This window comes from Martes martes (genome assembly GCF_963455335.1).
Source record: "Martes martes genome assembly, chromosome: 10".
NCBI classification, from domain to species: Eukaryota; Metazoa; Chordata; class Mammalia; order Carnivora; family Mustelidae; genus Martes; species Martes martes.
In genome coordinates, this window is record NC_137898.1 from 79619870 (window position 1) to 79639527 (window position 19658).

The 19658-nt window shown below is 34.8% G+C and overlaps 1 protein-coding gene across 3 annotated transcripts in view; it reads right to left on the reverse strand.

Moving 5' to 3' along the window:
- Positions 1-2320: 2320 nt before the first annotated feature.
- CCDC82 (coiled-coil domain containing 82) overlaps positions 2321-19658 on the reverse strand; it is a 32242-nt gene continuing 14904 nt past the window's right edge. For 2 of the 3 annotated variants that reach the window (XM_080815311.1, XM_080815312.1), the window contains exons 4-8: positions 16839-16931; positions 14901-15025; positions 11945-12115; positions 8170-8355; positions 2321-3245 (exon numbers count right to left, since the gene is read on the reverse strand). In XM_080815311.1, coding sequence (XP_080671437.1) covers positions 3180-3245; positions 8170-8355; positions 11945-12115; positions 14901-15025; positions 16839-16931 — 641 coding nt within the window. In that variant the 3' untranslated portion in view covers positions 2321-3179. Of the gene's footprint in view, positions 3246-7275; positions 7787-8169; positions 8356-11944; positions 12116-14900; positions 15026-16838; positions 16932-19658 lie in introns of those variants that run through there. The other variant, XM_080815313.1, reaches the window with a different exon arrangement.

Sequence of the window (19658 nt, forward strand, 5' to 3'; positions counted from 1 at the left end):
GACAAGTATACTCTGATGGAATGTAACTTTTTTTTTTTTTTTACTTTTCATTGGAACTTCTATCTGTCCTTTCCAAGGCTAAGTTCCTCACTAGTTATGTGGGGAAAGGCAGGAATATGTTTTTGTTAGGTATGCAGATTTGATGGGGAACTCTCTCATGAGGTGTCATTAAAAATTGAAGGAGTTTTGATCATTTTACATTTGATTTTTTAAAAAGTTGTACTCATTAGACATTATCTTCCATTATATGGGTACTTTATATTCAGCAATCATACTTGATAAAAGAGAAAATGTAACATTTAAATTTAAAACACTTTACTGGACAGTGATGCCGTAGCATTGATTTTCATTAGTAACTCAGAATCCTTAGTCAGATCCGCTGTTCCTTTCTGATACTAATTTTGATTTCCATGCTAGACAGGGACATACCTTAAAAACATGTCAAGCAGGAGTTTAATAGATTTTCATACTATATTCAGTGGTGTAAGTCACTTTTTTAAGAGTGTCTTTTGTATACATTTTTCCTTTACAGCCAATTAAATTCAAGCTGAAATCATTATCATGCACATCCTCATTTCCATTCACATCAGCTACCGTTTATTGAATCACTGTTTCAGGCACAGCACTTCACATAGATCTCCCTTAATCCACAGTCTTGAAAGCTAAGTATTATTAACCTCATTTAGAAGTGAGGAAACTGAGGCTCCCAGAAATTAAACTCCTTGTTCCAGTTCATGTGACTAGGAAATAACAGCTCAGGGCTCTACCTCAACACTGATGGCAAACCTGTGCTCTCTTAACCACTGGACTTGCTGCCTCAATATCGCAAAGCTGCAATTACACTCTAATCAGCTTGCTAGAGTCTAAGCCTCCAAGAAATGAGTAGTGAATAGAACCACCCATCTGAAGGTGAGAGCAGACAAGTGAGAAAGCATGGTCAATTACATCCAACTGCCAATAAAATAAACGTTTATTTTGTTCCTTATTTCCCTCCCCTCCTTTTAATGGTATTGTTCTCTAACCCTTAAGTTTCTGTGTAGCCATATGAATTCATCAAGGATTGCTTTCCCTTTACTTGTCCATTTTTGACTCATCATCTCTCCTAACCATGGCTACTTAACATTAAAGCACCTAACACCACAGTAATAAACGCCAAGATCTAAACACTTCACAGACATGTAAGATTTTGAATTTACAAAGTATTTTTTGGTGTTAAAGCAAATGATGTTGATGGTTATGATGATGATAAAATAATACAGCATGTCATAATACCTGTTCGAGGTTAATTCAGTTTTTTCAACATTTCAATTTTCTTATGGACTCCTTGCTTTTGGCCCCCCAATCCAGGCTCATTTCCATTTCCTAACAGCTTGTCTCTCTGCCATTCTTTTGGTGTTACCATATACCTAAAAAGCCTCTTGTAGTTTTCAAACACCCACTTATGAAGTTTGCTTGGTTGCAGTAACTGCAGACATCGGCAAAACTACTTTTACATTTCCTGATCAACAGTCAGAATGCTGTTCCTGTGGGAAAAATGTTTCATGCCAGCAAGATGCCTGACCTAGGAACTGGGTCAGCTGCCATCATTAAGTCCCTCTAATCATTAGTGCCTTAATTTTTACAAATTAAATGCATGATATTTAAAACAATACATAAATTAATTTTAAAAACTCTCCAGGTGGAAGGCAGTCTCACTCTTTAGCATTCTCGGGCTTGTCTGCGGTGTCGCGCACATATGAGAAGTGATGCTCCTGGGGGCATTAGAGATACTTTACAGATCATTCACTTTGATTTTCCATGGCCTTCCTTTCTACAAGTTGTTCATGATCCTTTACCCTTCCAACTTGACTATTACTTTTCCTTCAGTTCTGCCTTGCTTCTTTTGGGGCACTGTCACTTCATCTTCAACTCTCAACTATGGCTTCATTTTAGTTAAGGATTATTTCCATATGCCAGAGAAATAAGAATAGAGATATGTGACTGAAATTTCTATTTCACACTTTTCAAAAAGGTATGTACTCCTCACGTGAAACATCAGCATCAGTATTCTCAGCACTTTGTGAGCTTTTTCCATGTGTTTTGCTTACAATAGGAATAGGGATAATTTCAGAAAATTGAAGCAAATACTAAGTAATCTCTATGTAAGGACTTAATGAAGTGTAGTATGCACATACACTGAACTCCATGCATGAACCGCATAACAACTGAAGCCAGGTTCAGTCAACACTTGAGGTCAGAAACAAGTATCTAAAATTGCACCGAAAAATAGATCCTACTATAATATTACCTTTAAGAATTAAAGATACAGAATAGACAGGTTCCATTTGGTCACCAGGAAACCATTTCACTTTATTATATTATGGGAGAATTTAGATGTGCAAAGCAAGGCAGATGCCAAAGTATGCTTTTAAACTATTTTTGGCTGAATTTGTCTCTCTGAGGTCTTCGGATCCTAACATAAATACATATATGGGAAGGGTTATGGATAAAAATAAATAAAATACATCTTAATCATTAACATGTAGACAAATTGAATAAAAAATAGAACATTATGAAGCATGAAAATACATATCATGAAATTATTCCTGAATATGAGGGTTGAAAGACTTATTAGAAAAGGAGAAAAGCACTCCTCTTTAGAGTGGGTGAACTACAGTCTTGATTCTGACATGAGGGGACTGAACTGAATGAAACATTAGGTTTCTTCCATGGCCCACTGATTTAGATAATGACAGCAGTAAAGAATATATCAGTGCAGATCATTTAATACTGTGAAAGGATAATAAAAACATCTGGGTAGGGATTCAATAATAAATACACATAGATGTTAGTCTGAGTTCATTTTTAAAATACAATATTTATCTACTAAGCTGACAGGACATGAACAGCTCATTTGCTTGATAATCATCTGTTATAAAGGCATTATTTTATAACTTTAAAATACTCTTACTTAAAAATTATTAGGCTAATGTTTTCTATGTACAGCAGATAAAACTTTTATTTGACTGTAGAGTGCCATTTCATGGAAATTAAGATGAATATATGTTTTAAACAAGATATTTGCCATGAAAATACACACAAAATATACAAATATGTCACATGATACAGAGAAACAAGACCCATGATCTTCACATTTACAGGAATTTATAAAATCTTCTCTGAAGGAAATGTGTTACAATTCAGTCAAACTTCTCATCTTGAAAGTAATCCGCCCAATTTAGATATTCTTGAAGTTGACCATATTTCTGTGTATATAATAAAAAAGCTAGTTATTTTACTCAAAGCAAAGAAGATAAGGTAGGCCTTTTCAATCTATAGACACAAACAGGAACACGTTCACTTCTCATTTCAGGATAATCATGAACAAAAGTCTTATAAACAGGGACACAATTTCAAATAAGCATTTCTAACTCAAAGTATTGGAAAGAAATCAAGCTGGACATTATTATTAATCTCATAATATTTTTATAAAATATAATTTTTCTATTATCATATTTATAGAAGTATAACAACTTCAATAACTTATTCAACAAAAATTTGTTGAACATATAACATATATTGAATACTTTCTGATGGCTGTCTATGTACCAAAGAAATTGCTTTCCCTGTCCCTAAGGAGGCCAGAGTTCAGTGGTAATACACCAATAACAAGTGCCTTAAAGAACTATATAGACACTGTATGAAGGTTCAGAGGAATAGCCATGGTTAGTTGAGGTGATCAGGAAAGAGTAGCACTTAAACTGTCACGGGAGAAAGGATTTGGTTGGCAAAGATTTGGTGGGAGAAGGGCAACAGTCCATACAACAGTAAAAAGGCAAGAAAGTATGGGATTTGACTATAATTTGAGGGGTTTGGGGAGGAATGGAGAGAGATGAGACTGAACCAAAGAGGTTGTAGTCACAGAATAAAAAGTATGAAATGCTAGGTGAAGGAGTTTAGCAATAATGTGACAGGCAATGTGAAACTGCTAAAGTATTAAGGCAGAGGCTGACATGATCTGGGGTGTATTTTAAGAAAAATTGTAAAACATCATTCTAGAATAGTTTGGCATTTAGTTATTAATCTATTGTAATAAGTTAGGTAATGAGATTCCAAATTCAAGTGACAACCAAAGGAGATGAAGAGTCAAGACCAGGGTAGGACAGGGTAAGAGAAGAGTCAGGATGATTTGGAAATTCCACAGATGATTTGGAAAGTTCAAACTGCTGACTTCAGTTGAGGAGATTAACTGACCTAATGGTTTCTCTACTTAGGAACTCTAGTTCTATTCCCAGTGAAGAAGAGAGATCCTGATGACCCTGAATTTTGTGGTAATAGGAACCTATGGAAAAGTATAGGAGGAGTGTGTTTTCCTTCTAGGCAGGGCCATGACAGTTTTTTCTCTTCAAAGATCTCTGATGGGATCACCTTCTCTGGAAAGAATGAAGAAAAGAACAGAAGGGGAAATAACCTTTGGATTACTTAGGGATTCTTTTGACCATGAACTTCGACAGGTTCTATTAGATAGAAGTAAAGTACTCTACAATTAGAAACCTAGACCTTAAAAGTTTGCCTTTTTTTATGTTTTCCTTTTTCTCATTAAATTTGTTCTGGAAAATTATAATCTATCCCAGCTATACTAAGAAAAGGAAGGAAACCTCTCCTCGCTTTTATTACTAATAACAGTTAACATTAACTGATCACTGACTAATCACTAGGTCCAGTATTAAATGCTTAAAATGTGTCGATCATTTAATTTCCCAATCAAAACTCTATTATTGTTTTAATTCCATTTTACTGAAGAGAAAACTTAGAGAAATAAAGTAAGTTGCTTCCAAATTCTACTCCTAGAAAATATTTAAATCCATGCTTTTAACCATTATAGTATGCTATTTCTGAGATTTAAAGGCGGGGGTGAGGTGGGGTCAGCTTTAATAAGAAAAAAGAAAGCCCTTCAAAGGAAAAGTGAAACTCAGAAGGCAGTCTATATTTCCTGGTCATTCTCTCCACCTAAAGATTCTGGTTCCATCATTCTTTTTTACTGAAAATCTGGAGAGTTTCGATCTTATTCTGTTAACCCCTTTGAATGCCAGGATGGACCTACTGATTAAAACAGTTGGAACTGTGGAAATGAGTGTGAGAAAAGAGGTCAGAACATAAAAGAAGAAGTTTGGGGTCTTCTGCTCAGAAACAGCAGTTAGACGTGAAGAAAGGAGTGGGTTTGTCAAGGCAGAGAGCTATATAGAGACTGAGAAGGGAACCTAGAGTGACAATGTACCTTTAAGCAGTAGCCCTCAATTTTCAATTTGTTTAAGAATCACCTAATTTGTTAAATACTAGATGTTTAACCTAAGGATTCTCATTCAACAGGACTGCCATGAGGCTAGGAGCTACACAATTTCCACAAACTTCTAGGTGATTCTGACATAGGTAGTTAAAGCCACAATTTGAGAAACATCAGTTTAAGAAGCGAAAGAAAAAGAAAAAGAAAGAAGTTTTAAAGGGGGAAAGAAGAAGAGCCCGCATAAGGAGTTTCAGGAAGGGATGGGATATCAAATCATTATTTAAAATTCTTTCTTATGTAACAATCTTTATGTAATACATTTAAAATTTACATACAATTATAAAACTGAGACTTGATACTTTTATTGACCTACTTTCTCCACTCCTGATGTTCACATATTCATCACCCCATCCCAATAACCCTATCTTCAACTTTTCTGGAAATCCCATCATCACATTCACTTTCTTCTTAATAAGAACGCCTGTTAGAATTTTGCCAGTGGCATATGATAGCATGTTCTTCTAGTCTAATTTAGAATGAGACAATTATTTTTATTACATTTATTATAGGTTTTGGTTTTATTTTAATTTTCTTATCACTCTTTCCTTTCTTACACTCAAGTAGCTCCTACCCTTGAACATCATCCTAGGTTAAAAACAGATCATCCTAGCTCAACTGTTAGGAGAAGGAACAAAAAGAATGAAGTCAGTCCAGTTGGCAGGTCTTTGGGAAGAAATGCTGAGATGTCCTGAGACAATGCAAGAGAAACACTTGGAGGAGGGAGGAGCAGGGAAGGGAAGAAACAAGGTGTGTAAAACAAACTAGGAGGAAAGCCAGGACCAGGTAGTTTGTATGAGGTAAAAGAATAGGTTGACATAATAATAAGGACGTAAGAGGAAAAAAGGCCTCAGATGGGGCCACTGGAGCAGCACGGAGCCCTGGCATTCAGAAGGGTTAGGGTAGCTATGACCATGAGCCTGCAGCCAAAGAAGAAGGTGTGTGTCACAAGCTCATGCAATGGTGTCACACAAGGACACTCACACTGAGGGGTAGGTGGAGTGATGCTGTGAAATGTCAGAGTACTTGATAAATTCTGAAGTTTAATCATAGCACAGAAAGCTGCATATGGGTTTACAGTGGCTCTAAACTTTAGTCTCTAGGACATCTTTTGAGAAAATCCATAGACAAGTATTCTTAAAGCAGGAAGGATCCCAAAAAGAAAATGAAGCTCTTTGGTATTACATGTGGAAAAAAATGTGCACATTGTCCTAAACATGCATGAACTTGAAATAACTGCCCAATGCTGTGTGTTATTCTTGAAGTTTAATAGAATACTTGACTTTTTTCCTCCTAAGAATATTTTTTTCTTATTCCAGTTCCCTTCTGTTAGAAACCCTGTTAATCTTTCTCTAAGGTACATGATCTAGTAGTGTTTTTAGTTTTTCTCTGCAAGAAGTTTAATGTTCTTCTTAATATATACTATTATTACATATGTACAGTATGTTCACAGTGATTTTTTTCTATACCTAGTACACAATTCTTTAAAAAATGGTGTCCCAGTAGGTTTTTCAACTCCACTAGAGGGTTGGCAACCCTTAAATGCACCAATAAAAGCAGCTAAGACTTTCACATCATCATGGAGAATGAAGACGGGACTTACTGGATAAGTAATGGTTCCCCACTAAGGCAAATAGAAAAGCACAGAGGAGGACAGGGAGGAAAGCACTGGGAGAGAAGTAGAAGCAAAGTAAAAGATAAAAAGCTGAGGAGGGTAAAATGAGAGAAAGACTACACAAAGGTCCAGACTGGGGGGTGGGGGGTTGGATTGCAGAGAGATCACCAGGTGGGGTTTGTGGTGGGAGGATAATTGTCAGAGGGAAATCAGTTCTGATGTCACTGTCCAGACTGGGAGACCTCTGCGGAACATGACATGTCCTGACAAGTTCCTGTTGTTTGTTCTCTTTTTCTTTCCCTTTGCTTATAAGTTTATTCACTAAGCTTTCTTCTTTTTTATCTTCCTCTTTTACAAATTCCCTATGATGTAAATAACCCAGGCAACAGATCTTAAGTCAGCCTTTTTTTTTTTTTAAGATTAAATATACTGTTGATCTGAGTTGCCTGCAAATCTACTATATGTTTTCTTTCATACATGCACGTAACTAGACTTGTTTTAGAAGATTGCAATCATATTAGCATTCTTTCCAAGTACCATAAGCAATTTTAAAAGCTCTGTGAGCAGACCAGAGCTTATGAGCTGCCAGCAGATCTTCGGGAATCCAGTGCACTCTTCAAAACCCCCACTTTATCCCTGATATCAAATTTAGTGATCAACAGGATTTGGGGGAATCAAAATCAGTGCCGTGGCCTGAAACCTCTGCATTCCCCTTGATCTTCAGTTACAGTGCTCACTGCTCAGCCCATGTCCTCAAGAAGAGGATGTGGGTGGTATTAGAACTGGCAGCCGTGATCCTTTCCTCAGATTGGCACCAGGTGCTTCTTCACTCTCAGGTCACAAGAACTGTTCTAAAGAATAGGAAGCAGACAAGCAGAGGTGAGTCCTACACTTCGTCAAAGAAAATAAGGGGACTAAATATATATGTAAGGAATACCATTTATATAAAAGTGAAAGGACAGAGGCCCTTCATTACAGGACGGTATTATTGCTGATTTCAATTTATCTGATGAGCTGAAGGAATGCTTAGAACATCAGGGCACCTGTTCAGGGTTGGACAATGATAAGCATGAAAGGAATGGCTGGAAGAAGAGAAAATACAAAGATGGGGGTGGGGGCGGAAGGAGAGATTCTCTTTTAAAATTCAATGTCTTCTAGTCATTTGTATCCTTTCGCTGATCATAATTAGGCTCCAGAATCTATGAATGAGATGATCCTTCTATATTCACCTTACCTCCTTAATCCAGCCACTATCCTTTGACTGACTGAAAATTCTTTCCACTGTTTCTTTAACCTGCTCGTCTTCAACTTCTTCTGTCTTTGCAATGGAGCAACATTCCTGGTACAGCTTGAACTTAAAATGTTTCAGTTTATGATAAATTCTGGTACGCTCAGCACAAATTCTGCCAACAGTAAACACCTAAATCAAAGAATAAACATTATTATCTGACAAATGAAATAAAGAATATAGTAATGATTATACAGCCTTTCTTGCTGTATATTAACAAAATCTAATAATGCATTATTAACTTTTAAAATGTTTATACAATAGTTCCTTTACCTTCTCTCATTATATAACTTAAAAAAAAAACTGAGCATCTGTTATGTTTCAAGTATTGGGCTAAGCACTGGAAAGATGTACTACTTGTATTAGGGGAGCTTACAGTGTTGGGAGAAAAACAAATTATTACAGAACAATGTTTCAAATGCTGGGCAAGAGATGCTATCAAGGTAGAGAGGAAGGACAATTAACCCAATTCAGAGATGAGAAGAGTCGTTGAGTAGGTGATGCTTGAACTGAGTCTTCAGAAGACAGCTATCCAAGTTTGAGAAGGAGGAGAAAAATGGCTTTTAACACAGAAGGATGGGGATACCTGAAAGCAAGAAAAGCATTCAAGCAGTTGTATGTACATAGTTACTGAGTTAAAAACGCCTGGATTACGATATTTTTCTAGCTTAGAAGTAACATGTAAAATGGAAATAAACTCTTATAGTTATAAGAGTTATAAGTATACGGTTATACTCAATATTGGCAGTTTTTCACTAAATAATTTTTTCCAAAATATTCTGTCAATTAAAAAGTAACTGTGTGTTTAGTCATATTTGTTTCCTTAGTCACTCTGATATGATTATAACACATTAATACTTTATTGTTAGCAAACTAGGAGAATTTTAATTTCTATATTTATATGGACTTCCAGGATTTTATGATTAAGAATACTTTTCTTGTGAAATCAACCAACCAGAACATTCCTCTTTCAGAATGTACGCTGTTATACACACCGATAACTAAAATGGGAAAACTGAAAAGTAAACATTACAACTAAACACATTATTACTTGATCAATCTTCTTCTCATGGAGTAACCTGAGGAAACAGACAAACTCCTTGTTAAATTATGTATTTGTCTCTGTGCCTAAATTAACTTATGGATTATGCTTTCATGAGTTTAGTACAAGTGGTATAGTTACAGCTTTGATCTATGTAACTTATACTGTGACAATCTACAAAGAACTGTATTGCTTTTCTGAAGCCACACAGCAAGGGTTCACAGAGGTGATGAGTTCAATAAATAATTTGAGTATATGGGCAAAAAAACAGTAATAAAATGAAGACTGTATTGGAAAAACTGAATAAAAGTTATATATGATCAGCAACAGTAAGGTTTGATGCATCATCTTGTGAAGATGGTATTTGGGGCATCTTATAATCTTTCTTAAAAATCCTCAAAAGTTGAAGAAAACCATGTTCACATTTCTGTTCAAGTTCTATGAAAATCTTTCTGTTTTTCAGATGATTAGAAATAATCAGGTATCATTGTACATTGCGTGTTTACTCCTAGTAAACTTCCCGTTTAAACATTATCATCAAACCAGTCATAGCAACTCTAACAATTCCCTTGTCAATACCTCTGTTTTTACTTTGAGTGAAAAAGGTACCACAATAGTTGCAGTGGCCACTAGGGGTACCCTCTGTCTCTCCATTTCTGTCACCAAAGTAGATTGTGTGGGAGAAGTCTCCTATGGTTGTTCTGGATAAAGTACAGTAAAGAATAATATAAGTTTTAAAAAAATTCCACCACACTGTATTTTCTATTTCCACAAAACTGAGGAATTTATCTGTATAAAATTTTTAAGTTGGGGCAAGAAGGAAGGAGAGGTATTTAAAAATCCTTATTTAAATTTTAGTTTACCCGTACAAAACAAGAATACCCACTGAAAATATTTAACATTATAGTTTACTTCTTTCCATTTCTAATTCCTACCTTCTTGGCAGCTACTTAGACTAATGAAGATCAATAAACCCAAGATTACCTTTAGAATACTCTCATAGTATTTCTCCCCAAAATGTGATACATTTTAAAAGCCTAAACCATTGTTAGTAAGTGTTCACAGAAAGGGTAAATGCTTCAGTAAACTTCATGATTGTGTCATCTGCTTTTATTGCATTACTTTGCCTAGCATAAACTTACCAGCACTGAATATGTATAGTTTTATGATTCCAGCTATATGTAGTTATCTAGTATTCTAAGATGTATCCCAATCTTTTTATTTCTAGGAATCTTACTAGATTCCATGAAACTGCTAGTTTCAATGCAGCTATGACAGAACTGCATTTTATCATTTGATTTAAAATACTTTGCTACTTTGAGAGCTATCAGCTGGCATTTTAAGGTAGGTTTTAATTGTATACCTTTAGGTGCAGAATAATTATTTTCTAATACATTTGTTAACTTTGATGTTTTTCCATTATGTGACTAGTATATTAATGTTCTTTGCTTTTATTTTTTAGATATTTGAATAACTATTTTATACAGAATCTTTACCCTTTCACAGGAATATCAGAACTCCAGAAATGGTTTTCTAACTCACTTCCCTTTCCAGGATTAGCTGTAGACATCAAAGACAGTGAATGTACAGCACTATTTTTGGCTTATACAATAGAACATGATCCTTAAAGTACTAAATCACTTTTATTAGGGGTCTATGTGTCTTACCTCATAAAAAATCATAGATCAGTTTTTAAACCATGCAGAGATTTGCATATTAACTATGTTGAAAAAAGAAATGTTTTTATAGTAACTTGCCATATGATGCATTAAAAATTAATTTTGAATTTATTATCCCCATGTAAACTTTCTAAGTGATTCTTGCAGATTGTTTAGAGGGATCTGGTCAACTATTGCCACTAGTACTAAGGAATCATACTACCAAATGTAGTAGAAGGATTTAGATTAATAATCTATTTCTAGCTTAATAACTGATTGGCAATATTTAGAGGCAACTCTCAGAGCCCTCTCCCCCCAAACACACATACCCTTCATGGATATACACACTCACCAGAGGAGGCGCTCAATATTAATATTTTTGCATTTATAAATGCAATACTTTTATAAACATCAAAAAATAAATAGTAGACTACATCTGCACTTCTCTCTTCATGCTGTACTGCTTTATCAAATACTTTTCTTCAAATTTTCCAATATTTTCTTCAGTCTTATCTTTTCATTCAAAATTAATAGCACCTTAAGTATTTGTCAATTATCTAGATTTGACACACTTCTGATATATTCTAGGCTAAAACATTGTTTTCTTTCTATTTTCATATTAAGATGACAGGCATCTTCAATAATTTGCCTGGGGACTGTCAATTTGGTAGATTATCTGTCATAAAATTGTCCACTTGGGTTAAATTCTCCTTTGGACACAAAGGGGACTTTTGCTTCCCTTGCCCCAGTTATATTTCTTTTCATTCTCACCCTGCACCCTTTCCCCCTCCCCGCAGGTTGGGTGATGTGTTCTTACACAAAGTTTAGGATCTGAATTAGGAGTGCATTTGCCATAGATATATGCTAGACATGTTTTTCTCATTCAAAAAGTATACCTTTCCTTGTACTCTTTTCACTTCTCTTAGTGCTTTCTCCATTTGTAAAAATGACACGGTTATTTGTGCAAGTTAGGTATTGAAAATTTCTAAATACTGAAAACTAAAACGAGAGGGAAAAATACCTGTTTATCATGTGACATGAAGTCATCTGTTTCCATAGTCCTGGTGTTGTACAACTTTCCTGATAAATGTACCGAGTATTTGCAATGGCGATGCAATCCACAGGCCTGGCAGGAACAGTTTTCAGGATTCTTCGAATGGATACTTACATTAGAATAATTTTCCACCCGCTCCTGGAAAAAATTGAAAAACGTAATGAAGCTATCCAAGACTAGAAAAGACCACAACAAAATAAAACATAAAAAGAACCTAGCCAAATTAACACCCGTATTTGGAATCACAATAATGGGGTAAGACATAAGAGCAAAACACGCTGTTATGTCTTACTTTAACACAGAGCACACAGTAGATATCTGACAAGATATTTTTAAATAAAAAGATAATTTAGGTTGCTCAATGACAAGAAACCAGACTAGAAAAAAAATTAGTTTCCTACTTTTGAGTTACTATTAAGTAGTGTTCTTCACAGATTTATTTCTCTTCCCTCTCTCTAATTAGTATAAATGAGATATTATAGTTAAAAACAGAAAAAAAGAGCAGCAAAAATTCAGGATACTGTAATGAAAAGATGGAATTCATTTAGCTTAGTCAAAAACTGAGAAAAACCAGATCACATTCAGTCTCTACGGTGTAAATTATATCCTATTTCCCACAAAATATTTCAGAAATGATTTGATCGTCTTATGGCTACTTACTAAAAGGACTATGAAAATCAGCAAGTTGGAACTAGGACTGCTAGGTGGCCAGCACTGATATTGATAGTCTAATAGCTGAATTAGTGATGAGTAAGCAAACTGAGAAAATATTTGGCATTCATAAATAAGCTTTATCAAGCTGTGCAATTACTTCTGGTTGTATATTTTTGCTCACACTCTAGGCTTGTGCTAGATACTACTCTCATAATTGGTAGTGTAGATTAGGTTTTACTGTAATATTTGAACTGTATACAGTGAGCATATTAGCAGGGTTACTAATCCACATTGGTATTCCCTATCGGACTGATAGTAATTAAATATTCAGTATGCCAATAGTTTCCTTTTTAACACTGTATGATTCACAACTTCATTGCATTTTGTCCACTTTTACTATTTCTCATATTTCATGACAGTTTGTGACACATGTCACTTACAGGATGACATTCAGAGTCACTAGGTGACTAAACCACTTTCCCTTCTCGTTTCTGTGGTACTTAAGGAAGCACATCCAAGATAAAAGCTCTATCAGCTTGGCTCTGTGAGTGACTACAATATGCAGAACACTTGTAGATTTACACCGGACATAAAATATAACTGAAAAATAAGCTTTGTTGGTTTAAGCTGTTAAGATTTTCATTGCTGATCTGTCACATAACTTATTTTTTGCAGCATAACTTAGCTACTTCTGACCAAGATCATATTGAATTGCCCATGTCTCTAAATTTTTAAGCTAATATTTTCTTGTATCTTGCAGTTACTTTATCAGCATCAGGTAATCCAAATTCAGCATAATACACCAGGGTATATAGTTAAGCATAATATAGCAGAATGGCATGGGCTTTGGAGTCATAGAAATACTAAGACCTTATGATTTCTAGGTTTAAATATTGGCCTAGATAATGACTAGCTGTGTAACCTTATGTTCAGAGTCACAGTTTTCTCAACTCTAAAACAAAGGAAAGATTAGTGCCTTCCTCATGGGGTTACTCTGAAGATCAAATAAGATACTTTGCATTGCATAAAAATTACCTGGAAAAGTTAAGTGATCAATAAATATGTGCTATTTTTCTATTAAAGAAAATACTATTTATACCGTGTTCTAAGAACTGTACTATGTATTTTACCTTCCAGATAAGTAAATATTTCCCTTTAAAGTAGGCAAATATTTTCTGTATCTAAGGAAGAGACCGGAGTTTAAAAAGGTTAAAAACCCATGCAAAGTCAAAAAGATATATATGGTGACCCTAAACTCAGCCGTCCTCCAAACTGAAGTATTCTATTTCTGTAATCCCATAACTGTCCCTTAAACCTAAACCATCTGTGGCTAATTTATCAGGTAACTCAAGACTGAACAGGCCTTGGATGAGCCAAATCTCCTGACATAAATGAGGTAGGTCAGCTAATGATTTAAGTGCTAGAAGGACTGTTAGGAACTTGAACTTCTGTTACCTTGCATTTTTTTCCCCTCTTGTGAATCATTAGAAGATAGAATATTAGAAGTAGAGAGATTAAGAAAAAACCCTTAAAAATTATATAAGATAGCCTCTACTATTGGAGATCATAAAATAGAAATCTATGAGATAACATGGAATATAATAAGTCTTATAAATTAAAAAGAAGCTTTCTTGAAATTGGTAAAATTACAAAATTTTAATTACAAATAATTACAAAACCTTAAAGTCAAGAAGGATGTCAAAGACAACCTAGGCCACTGTTTCCCAAATTATATTATGGAAATCCATTATTCTAGGTGGTGATAAAAGGTAGCTCATGAAAAGCAGCCTCATAGGAAAACACAAATTTGGAAAGTAATGCATTCTACATCATCCTCTTGAAGATTTACAGTATAATTCACACATTAATGTTCCTTGAAAAGTCCTTCAGTTAAGCTTAAGTTAAACCCACTGTTTCTCAAACTTCTTTAGCAGTGGAACTCTTTTCTGAAACAATAATATTCTGTGAGAAAAACTTCACTGTAATAGATGGGCTAAGCTCTGGAGATGTTCTAAAGTTATTCATCACTTAGAACTACCTAACTACCAGATACATATAATATGTACTATAATAATTAAAACAATAGCAGCCTTTAGAAAAGGTGAGAAACAAGCTAATTATTTAACAAAGAAAAATGCCAATAATTTAGAAGATTATTCAGTTAGTATTCAGTCAATATTCAGTTTAATAACTGGATATTTAAATCCTGATAGGTCTGCCACTCCCAACCCCCCCAGCCAGAAATATAAAACCAATTTAAGCCATATACCTTATATTGCTCTTTCCAACGACTTCTAGAAGCTAAACTCTCTAGACGAGGCTGAACAAAGCGGTTATCCAAATAATGGAGAGATGTCAACATATCTTGTGCATATGATTTTTGTCTGGTACCATCTGTTCAGGGGAACAACAACAATAATGACAACAACAAATAATCACTTAGCCCTTTGGAAATATCTATCTATCTATCTATCTATCTAAGCCCCCACACCAATGAATTATCCAGCCTTAAATACCAATAGTGCCAAGGTTGAGAAACATTATTAGGAAACATTTAAGTAATTAAATACTTAAGGATTTCTTCCCATAGTTTTAGAAAGATACTTGGTTAATTGGTTAGAAGCATTTGAAATTTATGAAGAAAAAAACATTCCATCAGAGCACTAGGGAAAGGAAAAAACCATAGAGGCCTTCTACTTATTCCTTGAATACATCAAACTTATTTTCTTTTAATTCTAGTAGAATTAACATATAGTGTTATATTAGTTTCGAGTGTACAATATAGTATTTCAACAGTTCTACGCACTACTCAGTGCACATCACAGTAAGTGTACCTTTTAATTCCCTCCACCTGTTTCACTTATCTACCCACCAACTTCCTCACTGGTAACCACCTGTTTGCTCTCTATAGTTAAGAGTCTGTTTGTTTGTTTCTTTTTCCTTTGTTCATTTGTTTTGTTTCTTAAATTCCACATGCAAGTAAGATCAGACAGTATGTGTCTTTCTCTGATTGACTTCACTTAGAATTATACCCTGTTGATCCATCCATGTTGTTGCAAATGGCAAGGTTTCATTCTTTTTTATGGCTGGGTAATATTCCCTTGGATATATACTCACTTCTTTTGCATTCATATATCACACCAAACTTACTTTTATCCAAGGGTCTTTGCAGTTACTGTGTTCTCAGATAGATCTATGCATTACTTTCCCCCTGATTCATTCATTTAAAAGTCACCTCTTGAGAGACCTTCTTTGACCAATCTAACAGAAGCCTTCCTTTCCTTTATAACACTTGGGTCTCCTTAACCTACCATTATGGTTTTTTCCCAAAAACTAATTGCTAGTTAAAATTATGTTATATATTTGTTTACTCATTCATGGTCTGTCTCTTCCACTAGACTTTAAGCAACATGAGGGCAGGTATCTTGCATGTCATAGTCATTGCATATCCCCAGTCCTCAAAAAACTGCCCTTAGGCACTCAATAAATACTTGTTCAATAAAATGTGAATAAAATCTCACTTAGGCAATTAGGTATTATTCAATACAACATATTTTCAGTCTTTATTAACTTCCAGATTCTGTGCTAGATGCAAGGGATAAGTGTATATCTAAGGTATGGTTCTTCTTGTACTCTTAGAAGGAAGGCAAAAATACATTTTCAATGCAGTATGAAAAGTGTATATACAAGAGTACCACCAGAACACTGAGAGCACAAATGAGGGTGTAAAAATATTAGTTGAGTGGGTCATGGTAGCTTTCACAGTGAAAACAATTTTACATTCATTTTAAAGAGGGAACAGCATGAGCAAAGGCACAAAAGCATAAAACAGCATATAACTTTTGTTGAAATTCAATGAACTTAGAGAGTCTGGGATAACACAAGGCTATTGAACTACTCTGCTGTTTTCAGTCTATGTCCTACATCCTCAGATTCACTGTATACTCTCTAAGGGCAGGGGAGCATGACATATTTCTTTAGTACTTTCCACATATCATAAATAATAAACAGTAAAAAGTTTTTGATGTGAATGGGCTTCTGGTATAGCTGATCCTAGAGGGAATAATTGGAGGGCCTTTAAAATGGGTCTCTTGGTTTTGCTTAAGTATATATCTTATCTTATCTTGTATCACATTACATTAGTAGGCTGTTAAAAAATTGGAAAAAGAAAAAAAAAACTCTAATTTTTCCATGTGTATTAACTTACCATACAATGTTCCCAGAAAAGATTCATCTAAAGCATTGATCAGAAGAGCCTTCACAACTCTTTCAAAGTGAGTATAGTGGTCACTAAAAGAATCTGAAATTTTAAATACATATTAGAATATAGTAGATAAAACAATTCCCTGAATAAAATGGGTTCCTTTCTCTAAGAAATTAATACTATAAGTAGGATAATTTACTTCATTATCCTAATTTTATAGCTGCCTCGGTGACTTGTCTTGGTCACTGAGCAAATATCCATTTTCCAGATTTACTTGCTTCTAATCCAAAATTTCAAGTTATTTCAAATAATCTTCAGTTTCCAAACTTATAAAGGGAAAACTATTCAGAAAATATTAAGAGATACATTGCGGAAAAAAACTCAAATCATCCCCTGTGGACTTAAGTTTAATTATCAACTTAGCAATTAGAGTGAGAGAGCAAGAGAGAACACTTTTATACGGAGATTGTTCAATATGTACCTGAAACTCATGTATTTCCTTCTCTCTGATACATGGTACATATGAAATTGCCCAAGAAGTTACTACCCTACCCAAAATCCCAATGGCTATAAAAATTCCATTTCCCTTTCTGCTGCTCCAGATTGAGGATTTGCCATATCAGTTTAGAAAAGTTCTGTCTTCTCTTTCTCATACAGAATACATCAGACTACCTTCCCACTAACTCATTGTAGTCCATGGAATCATCTGTTGTGATGGGCCATGTAATAGTAAGAGAGAAAGTCCCTACTGTTTCCCATGCTCTTGGGTCAAGGTTTACTATGGCTGTAGAAATATTCTCTATCAAATACAACCTCTTCCTTGATCCAAATTGTCACCACAGAACATTTACTCTGGCCTGGGCACCTATAAAAATATTAGGGGCAACCTGAGCATTTCAGGAAAAATGGATGATGCTTGGTGAGAAATTTAAGCAAAATAAGACCTATGTTAGCATTTATGAGTGAATTTTGACCTTGCTTTCACTGAAATAAAACAAAGATGAATTTTAATATGAAATGTTTTTCCTTATATTTTAGCTACTAAAAGGGCCGTATAACTCTTTAAGTTTCAGGAAAAATATTTAGTATGCAATCTTTTTTTAAGAAGGCATGTTATTATAGTGCTAATGTGGCCAAAATAAAGCAGTAATAAAATTAAATGACAATAGCCAATAGCAGACAATTTGTACCATGGCCCTTAGACTTTAGAGTGCCTATGATCAATAGTAAATTACAAAAGAACTGATCACAGCCATTTATGAGTATTTTTTTAAATCAGTAGAATGCAATTGGAAAATGAAATAATACTTCAATTAGCATTCAATTTAGATTAGATTAAGTTAGATTTTCATCAACCTCTGGATATAATACAGTATTAGTACATGATTTAATTTGTGAGTGTTAAACTGCATTTAAGATCTCTAGCACTTCCCAAGCTATATTAAGGTAAAAATGTTCTGGGAATATTAACAAACATGTTGAGGGGGATAAAACATGAAATTCATCCCCTGTGCTCCTAAGTGTAACTATCAAATAAATTGAAATACAATTTTTTTATCCCACTGATTTTATCAGTCTTTGAATGTGCTATGTTCAACCTTATTCACCTGCTGTAGAGTTTGGGAACTGTTGTTCTATTTTATTTTTTAAAAAAATTTTATTTATTTGGCAGACAGAGATCACAGGTAGGCAGAGAAGCAGGCTCCCCGCTGAGCACAGAGCCCAATGTGGGGCTCGATCTCAGGACCCTGGGATCATGACCTGAGCCAAAGGCAGAGGCTTTAATCCACTGATCCACCCAGGTGCCTCTTTTGTTCCATTTTAAAGACCTTGATGGTGTTTCTTTAGAATTGGGAGTAAAAGGAAAAGGCAGAGGATCAGAATCATCTGGAGAATTTTTGCCTAACCACAGAATCTCTCTCCTACCAATGCCTATCAGAATCTCCTTCAAAAGAGTCAGGAAGGCCTCAGTTTCGCTGGGCCTGAGTGGATAGATGGGTGGTGGAGAATTAAGCTCCTGGCATCTCAGATTGAAAAAAAATATTTTATTGAGCATGTATATGCCAGGTATTGTTTCATGTACTTACAGGAATTGCTTTCTTTCTCAATATAAGCCTATGAAGTACTATCAATACCCTCAGTTTATTTTTAGCTAAGAAAATAAATACAAAGAGGATGAAAATTTTCCCCAAGTTCACACAGCTAGTAAGTATTGAAATCAGTGTTGGAACCCAAACAATGTGACTCCAGATTTCATGCTACTATCCCCCAAGTAGATGTTGTTCTGCATGGTAGTTAGGTTTGATAACATAGTTCAGAACATAGAATTTAAGACTTGGATGGGAAAATGGAGAAAATAATTCAAATCTCTCATTTCATTTTATTTTTTATTTTATTTTCTTTTTCAAGAGGGGTGGTGGGAGGGAGAGAGAGAGAGAATCTCAAGCAAGCTCCACGCTCAGCATGGAGCCCGATGTGGGGCTTGATCTCACAACCCTTAGATCATGACCTGAACAGAAATCAAGAGTCAGATACTTAACTGACCGAGCTATTCAGGAACCCCTCAAATATCTCATTTTAGAATTTTCAGAAATGACCCAGTGATGAAAGAACTTACCTAAGAACAATTAGATAGAGGAAAAATCAGGATTAAAAGGTTAGACCTCCTCCAGAGCTTTTTTCAGTGTTCAAATCCCTATATTGGATGAGCATCTGTGAAACATCCTAGGAATATCATTTAAATTTTTCTTCTATGATCATAAAAAAAATTGCAAAAGAATACAGGAGAAAATCAATAATATTTGTGTTTATGCATAACTTGAT